This window comes from Nicotiana tomentosiformis, chromosome 6 (assembly GCF_000390325.3).
Source record: "Nicotiana tomentosiformis chromosome 6, ASM39032v3, whole genome shotgun sequence".
NCBI lineage: Eukaryota > Viridiplantae > Streptophyta > Magnoliopsida > Solanales > Solanaceae > Nicotiana > Nicotiana tomentosiformis.
The window spans coordinates 75,270,775-75,279,348 of NC_090817.1; the positions used below are offsets into that span (position 1 = coordinate 75,270,775).

Genomic DNA, 8,574 nt, shown 5'->3' on the forward strand with positions numbered 1-8,574 from the left:
GGAACCTTCCAAATTTGGTTAGGCAATTACTCTAATAGTTAAATTATGAACTTTTTGGCATATATTGATTAGTTTGTACAATATTTGGCTAGTTTCGGATTGTGTGGCATCGACTTGAGGATTTTAGTGTGATTTGTGGACTGAGAAGTGGATTGAAAATGAGGTAAGTCTCTTGTCTAACCTTGTAAGAGGGAATTGATGTGTCGTAGAAATGCGACACTTTTGATACTAATTACATAGACTTTAGCTCATCTTTTAAAGCATTATAAGTCATTTCTTATGTAGTTTTGTGTTTTGTAGGAAACATGACTTGAAGAGCCAAGAACATGAAAAGATGACAAAAACCCATGGATAGTCAGAAATGCGGCAGATCTGCGATCGCAAAAATGATGTGCGGACCGCAGACCCATCGCAGAATGAAGCAGATCATCACAATTTCTGAGAGTCAAATATGCGATCAATTATGCAGTCTCACAACTCTTATGCGGACCGTATAATGATCACACAATAGCAGAAGGAGTTCCAGTGAAGATGATTTTGCGGTATGTTATGCGGTCCTAAAACCAATTTGCGGACCGCATAACCAAAATGCGATGGAAAATTGGAAAATGTTGTGATCAATTTTGTGGTGAAAATGAAGATGTGCTGACCACGAAAGCGTTCTGCACCCATTCTGTGGTTGCAGACTTGATCTGCAGGGTTATTTTTGTCACTTTTGACCACGATTTTTAAACCATTATAAAGAGAATGAATAGGGTTTTTGTTGGACTATTTGGTCTGAAAAAGAGGCTACACTTAGAGCATTGAATACACCATTATTTTGGAAGCTTTTGAGAGAGAATCCAAGACTTTATTCTCTTTGTATGCTTTATGACTTTATTTATTACTTTGTTCTTGTATTCTATTATGAGTAGCTAGCTTTAAATACTAAGGTTGTGGACTCTAAGTGGGTGTAATGTTAATGGGTGTTTACCATTGAATATATATATATATATAATGGTCGGTTGGTTTTTATTCATTTCTCATGCTTCATTTATGTTTGTTGGTTGTAAACATTGACTAGTGCTATTTTACTATATCTTTACTTGGAAAAGTGGGTTAGGGTTTGGTAGAATTGAATAGCAAGAACTCAAGGCTTTAAAACTTGTTTAATAGAATCGCTTAGAGATAAGTGGGTTTTACTTGGCATAAATTAGTTGCTCTTAATTGTAACTCTTTTATATTTGGGAAAATTATAAAGAGAAAATACTACCTAGTTATTGAAAAATATTGGGTAGTCATTTAAGAACTATTTGCATATCAATGGACCTTCAATTAGAAATATATCATATTAACACTGATAGCATTCCATTCCATTGATGGAAACACAAACTTGGTTTCTTAATTAAATTTATCAAATTCTCTTAACAAAATAGTTGTTCTTGACAATTCACAATTATAAAACTCATTTTAAACTAACGGAGGTGAATTACGGCTTAAGTCAAGTTTCACACTATTCAAGTAACCTTTGCACATGTATTCCTTGTGGGATTCTACCCCAACCTAATTGGGTTATTATATTTGACACCGACCGCCTTACACCATTTATATAGGTGTAATTTAAGCATATAAAATTTTGGTGTCGTTGCCGGGGAATACAGTTTTGAAATTACTAACTAGTGTGTGCTTTACTTTACGTCTTCTTCTATTCCATCACACTTTGCTTACTTTGCTTGGTGTCATTAGGTAAACATGGGCGAGACGGAAGAAGAAAATGTGTTTGCGGATATAGATGAGTATATTAAGGATAAAAATACCATTGTCCCTCCAAGAGTTGATGCTTCCACCTTCAAAGTGGAACACGGTCTAATCCTAATTCTAAAAGCATAGGGATTCTTCCGAATTTTTACCGATGATGATCCGACACTACATCTCAGAAAATATTTGGGTGTGTGTGTGCAATGCACAAGCAGAATCATGTCTCAGACGATGCCCTAAGGTTGAGTGTGTTCAAGTACTCTCTAACTGGAGAGGCAAGACAGTGTATCCAAAATCTACCTCCTAATTCCATCCATACTTGGCCCAAACTTGTCCGAGCTTTCCTAGCAACGGTTTTTGCAAAGCAAGAAGTCCAAGCTCCGAAATAAAATCTTCTTCTTCTAGTAATTACCGGGGGAGCATCTACATGAAGCATGGGATAGATTCAAGCTATATTTAGTGAAGTCACTGAATCATGGCTTTCCGAATAATATTTTGTTGGAGAAGTTTTACATGGGCTTGGATCCTATGAATCAATCCATAGCCAAAAATGCAGCGGATAGATTCTTTATGGATAAAACATTTGCAAGGATCATACAAATCCTTGACAAGATGGCAGAACATAACCAAGATTGGCACTCGGAAGACACCATGGGTGGAATTGCATATGGTACTCCTTCCTTAGACCAACATGATTAAGGAGAATCAAGAAAGAGATCAAGTAATTGTCGGGCTTGCCACCAATGTCAACGTGTTGACGAAAATGTTCACTGACAACCAAACAAAAAAGGTGAATATTGTGGAAGATGTGCAACCCATGTCAAATAGGAAATATGAAGAAGCAAACTATGTCAACAATCCTCAAGGAGGATATCAAAGACAACCCTACCAAGGTTTAGGACAACAATACCAATGGGGGTCTAACCCACAAGGGCAAGGCAACCAACAGTGGTGAAACGACCAAGGTAGTTCAAATAAAGAAAATTGGAGTAACAACAACAACAACTTTTCAAATCGGAGTTCAAATCCCTATGTTCCACCAAAGGGGAAATATTCCAGCTCTTTACATTGGAAGGAAAGTTCTTCAAGTGAGTCCAAGATGGAAAATATGCTTGAAAGAGTATTGCAAAATCAAGAGAGATCTGATACTTCGATGAAGAATATGACTGATCTTGTGGGTTCCCACACCGCATCTATTCAAAATTTATAGATGCAAATGAGGGATCTTTCAAGATATCAAAATCATAAGCAAAAGGCACGCTCCCAAGTGATACAATTGCAAACCCAAAATGTAGTGGGAGTGGTCCAACTTTTCATTATATGGCAATCACAACTCAAAGTGGGAAACTACTTCAAGGAGAGAATGAACAAGTGGTCAAAGTGGAAGATTTTGAACAAGAAGTCGAGGCACAAGTTGAGGTGCCAATTGTTGTTGAAGTTGAAAGACTCCTGAAGAAGGTGAGAACTCTAGAAGTGAACCATGAAGAGGTGAAGGAAAAGGTAATAGAGGCACCAAAATCTCTAGCAATAATTCATAGACCTCCTCCTCCTTTCCGTAAAAGACTTGCTAGAAAGGTTGATGATAGCAAACTTGAGAAGTTCTTTGACATCCTAAAGCAATTATCGGTGAACATTCCATTTGTGGAAGCATTTCAAGAGATACTGTATTTTGCTAAGTACTTGAAGGACTTGATCACTAAAAATAAAACCACCAAGAATGAAGTGGTGAATGTGACTCACCGGGTTAGTTCCATCATTGCAACAACCCCCGTCCAAAAGAAAGAGGACCCGGGAGCCTTCACCATTCCATAAACTATTGGATTGCGCGATTTTGCACGAACCCTTTGTGATAATGGGTCTAGCATCAACTTAATGCCCCTTGCTATTTCCAATCAAACGAGATTAGGTATGCCTAGGCCTATTGGTATGAGGCTGCAAATGGCCGACCGTTCAATAAAGTAACCTGTGGAAATACTTGATGATGTGCTTGTGAAAGTGGGGAAGTTTCTCCTCCCTGCCAACTTTGTTATTATCGATTGTGAAGTTGATAAAGAGATACCTATCATCTTAGGGATACCATTCCTTACTACCAGGAGGGCACTCATGGCCCCGGAACAAAATGAGATCAAGTTCTGAGTTAATGATGAAGAAGTTACCTTTCAAGCGAGTAAGGGTATGAAATTGCCACATGCATACGAAAGTATCTCAGTCATTGATGTTGTTGATGAGGTAGATGATGCAGTCGATGTGAAGATGGAAGAGGAATGCCTTAGTGACGCACTAACGTCTATTTTGGTGAATTTTGATGGTGAAGACATGGAAGGATACGTGGAATCGGTGAATACATTGGAAGGGCTTGGGTCCTACACTTATGCACCAAAGAAACTTTCTCTTGACTTAGAGAATAGAGTCACTCCTCCCGCTAAGCCTTCATTTATCGACCCTTCACAACTTGGCTCTAATGAAACTCTACCTGTAATTGTTTCTTCTTTGTTGCCATAGCAGATATCCGAGGGATTCCCGCTGAAATTTGTGAGCACAAGATACAGTTGGATCAAGGGATCAAACCTAGCGTGAAGCATCAAAGAAGGTTAAATCCTTCCATGTAGGAGGTGGTGAATAAAGAAATCATAAAATGGTTGGATGTTGGGGTTGTATACCCCATTGCTGATAGCCCTTGGGTGAGTTCGTTGCAATATGTGCCAAAGAAAGGAGGCATGACTGTGATTCAAAATGACAAAAATGAATTCATACCAGCGAGTACGGTGACCGAGTGGAGAGTTTGCATGGACTACCGGAAAGCTCAATAGTGATACTTGCAAAGACCATTTCCCTATGCCTTTTATTGATCAAATGGTTTATCAGCTAGCGAGAAGCTCATTTTATTGCTTCTTGGATGATTATTCCGACTACAACCAATTCAACATTGCCTTAGAAGACCAAGGGAAGACGACACTCACATGTCTGTATGGGACCTTTGTCTTTAGTTGGATGCCATTTGGGCTATGCAATGCCCCAACTACTTTTCAATGATGCATGATGTCAATCTACTTGGACATGGTGGAGGACTTCTTAGAGGTATTCATGGATGACTTCTCTATAGTTGGTGATTCCTGTGAGCATTGCCTTTCCAGCCTTAGGCAAGTGCTCAAAAGATGTGAGGAAACAAACCTTGTACTCAATTGAGAAAAATGTCACTTCATGGTGGACGAGGGTATTGTTCTTGGCCACAAAATTTCCAAGCGAGGCATAGAGGTTGATCGGGAAAAGATCGAGATCATTTCCAAGCTTCCTCCTCCCACTTCGGTAAAGGGTGTTCGGAGCTTCTTGGGGCATGATGGTTTTTACAGACGATTTATCAAAGATTTCTCAAAAATTCCAAGTCCCATGTGCAAGCTCCTTGAAAATGACACTAAGTTTGAGTTTGATGAGAAGTGCCTCAAAGCTTTTAACGAATTTAAAGAAAGGCTCACCACATCACCTATTATTATCACACCTGATTGATCTCTTCCATTTGAACTCATATGTGATGCCAGTAGTGTATAAATTGGAGCAGTACTTGGTCGACGGCATAACAAGATTCTTTCTCTTGTATACTATACAAGCAAAACACTCAATGGTGCACAAATGAATTACACTATAATTGAGCAAGAACTGCTTGCTATTGTCTATGCTTTTGAAGAAGGATGCTACCTTATGTAATTGAGCAAGAACTACTCTTTGCTACCTTATGGAAAAGAAGGATGCTAAACTAAGATTGATTAGGTGGGTTCTTTTGTTACAAGAGTTTGATTTTGAAGTAAAAGATCAGAAAGGAACAGAGAATCAAGTTGCGGATCACTTATCTAGGCTTGAAGAGGCAGGTAGACCAAAAGAAGATATTGAAATTAATGATGTCTTCCCTCATGAGAACTTATTGGCAATATCTAGCACCTCCACTCCTTGGTATGCCGATATCGTTAACTTCTTGGTTAGTGACCTTATCCCCGATAGATTAGAAGTTTATCAAAAGAAAATGTTCTTACGGGAGTGTTGGCAATCCTATTGGGAGGAACCTTTTTTGTTCCGGATTTGCGCCGACAACATCATTTGGCATTGTGTTTCGAAAGATGAGGTAATTCCTATTCTCAAAGCATGTCATGACTCTCCCGTTGGGGATCACCGCGGTGGAAATCGTACTACGGAAAAAGTGCTTGAATGTGTCTATTATTGGCCATCGATCTACCAAGATGCAAAACAAATGGTCAAGGCATGTGATCAATCTCAAAGACAGGGGTCAATTTCTAGAAAGCATGAGATGACTATAAACTTTGTGATGGAGGTCGAGATCTTTGATGTGTGGGGGATAGATTTCATTGGTCCCTTCGTAAGCTCTTATGGCATGACATATATATTGGTGGTAGTAGATTATGTCTCCAAATGGGTTGAGGAAATTGCCTTGACGAACAATGAGGCAAGAAGTATAACCGCCTTCTTGAAGAAGAACAAATTTACTTGGTTTGGGACCCTAAGGGCCATCCTTAGTGATGGTAGTTCTCACTTTTGCAACAAAACTTTTGTCGGGTTTCTCAAAAAATATAGAGTTAAGCACAAGGTGGCTACACCTTATCATCCTCAGTCAAGCGGTCAAGTTGAAGTCTCCAACCGGGAGATCAAAAATATTCTAGCAAAAATTGTTAATGCAAAAGCTTTCATAAGCTCACGAATGCATTAACTACAACACTGGTATTAGTGTTGCCTTCTGGTTCAGGGATGTATACTATGTATTGCAATGCTTCACGTGTTGTATTGAGTTTTGTATTGATGTACGGAGGGAAGGTTATTGTATATTCTTCACGTCAGCTAATGCCCCACGAGAAATATTACCCCGTACATGATTTGTAGTTGGCCGCGATAGTTCATGCTCTCAAGATCTTGAGGCATTATCATTATGGGTTTTCCTGTGAGGTTTACATCGATCATCGTAGCTTGCAACTTTTTTTAAGCAGAGGGATATTAATTTGAGGTAGCGCAGGTGGCTTGAGTTACTGAAGGACTATGATCTTACCATCTGGGAAAGGTGAATGTGGTTGCGTATGCCTTGAGCAGAAAGGCCGAAAGTATGGGTAGTTTGGCATTCATTTCAATAGAGGAGAGGCTATTGGCTTCGGACATTCAGTCCTTGGCTAACAGACTTGTGAGGTTGCATATTTCATAGCCTAGTTGAGTTCTTGCATGTGTTGTGGATTAGTCTTCATTATTTGAGCGGATCAAGGCTCGTCAGTATGGTGATCACCACTTACTGGTTATTAGAGAGATGGTACTATGGGGGGTGCCAAGGAGGTTACTATTGGCAAGCATGGTGTTCTGTAACTCCAGGGTCGCTTATGTGTTCCTAATATTGATGTCTTTAAGGAGAAGATTCTAGAGGAGGCACACAGTTCTCGGAATTCTATTCATCCAGGTGATATAAAGATGTATCATGACTTGAGGTAGCATTACTGGTGGCAGCGGATGAAGAAGGACATAGTTGAGTATGTAGCGAGATGTCTAAATTTTCAGCACGTTAAGTATAAGCACCAGAGGATAGGTGGCCTACTCCAACAGATGGTTATACCGGAGTGGAAATGGGAGCGCATCACTATGGACTTTATAGTTGGGTTGTCGCAGAAGTTGTGGAAGTTTTATGTTATTTGGGTCATTATCGACAGGCTAATCAAGTCGGCACAATTTATTCCAGTTTCGATTATGTTCTCTTCAAAGAGATTGGCCCAGATTTACATTCAGGAGATTGTCTGGTTCCATTGTGTGCCTGTTTCCATCATCCCAGATAGAGGCCTTTAATTCACTTCGCACTTCTGGAGAGTAGTACAGAGCGAGTTGGGCACCCGGGTAGAGCTCAGCACGGCCTTTCATTCGCAGGCCAACAGGCAGTCAGAGCGGATATTTTAGATTCTGGAGGATATGCTCAGAGTGTGTGTGATTGACTCGAAGGGAAGTGGGATCGATTCTTGCCTTTGGTGGAGTTTGCTTATAACAATAGTTATCAGTCCAATATCGATATGGCTCCATTTGAGGCTTTATATGGTCGTCGATGTCGCTCGCCCATCGGATGGTTTGAGCCCAGCGAGGCTAGGTTATATGGCACTGATTTAGTGAAGGATGCCTTGGAAAAGGTAAAGTTGATTCAGGAGCTACTTCGTATAGCACAGTCCAGACAAAAGAGTTACGCAGATTAGAAGGCGCGTGATTTACCATTTATGATGGGCGAGAAAGTTCTCTTGAAAGTCTCACCGATGAAGGGTATCATGAGGTTCGGGAAGAAGGGAAAGCTGGGCCCGAGGTTTATTGGTCCATTTGAGGTGTTGAGGCGAGTTGTGGAGGTTGCTTATGAGCTTTCTTTTCCTCCTAGTCTATGGGGAAATTATCCAGTCTTCCATGTGTCTATGCTCCAAAAGTACCATGCCGACAAGTCGCATGTGTTAGATTACAGCACAGTTCAGCTAGATGAGAGTTTGAGCTATGAGGAAGAGCCTATTGCCATTGTTGACATGCAGGTTCGCCAGTTGAGATCTAAGAAGATTTCTATGGTAAAGGTCTAGTGGAGGGGTCAACCAGTCGAGAAAGAGACTTGAGAGGCCAATGAGTACATGAGTAGCAAATATCCACACTTATTCAGCACTCCAAGTATGATTTTAGACACGTTCGAGGACGAACGTTTGTTTAAGAGGTGGAGAATGTAACGACCCGACCGTTTAGTTTGATTTCCAGGTCCCCGTTCCCCTAATTAAGACTCCTCGTATGTGTTTTTACTATTTTATGCCTTGCGGGGGATGGTTGGTATAGGTTTGGAAGGGT

The 8,574-nt window shown here is 40.3% G+C and overlaps 1 protein-coding gene and 1 non-coding gene across 2 annotated transcripts; one reads left to right on the plus strand and one right to left on the minus strand.

Annotated features, from left to right (window-relative positions):
* Window positions 1–2,112: 2,112 nt before the first annotated feature.
* On the minus strand, window positions 2,113–2,219 carry LOC117279376 (small nucleolar RNA R71). The gene has a single exon (XR_004509787.1). It is a non-coding gene; the product is annotated as a small nucleolar RNA R71 (small nucleolar RNA).
* A 5,760-nt stretch (window positions 2,220–7,979) lies between these two features.
* On the plus strand, window positions 7,980–8,318 carry LOC138894229 (uncharacterized). The gene has a single exon (XM_070178912.1). The coding sequence runs from the start codon at window positions 7,980–7,982 to the stop codon at window positions 8,316–8,318; it is 339 nt and encodes a 112-aa protein (XP_070035013.1).
* Window positions 8,319–8,574: the final 256 nt, after the last annotated feature.

Bases quoted from the DNA above. Each gene is read 5' to 3' on its own strand.
- LOC138894229 (XM_070178912.1), top strand. From the start codon at position 7,980: ATGGGCGAGAAAGTTCTCTTGAAAGTCTCACCGATGAAGGGTATCATG.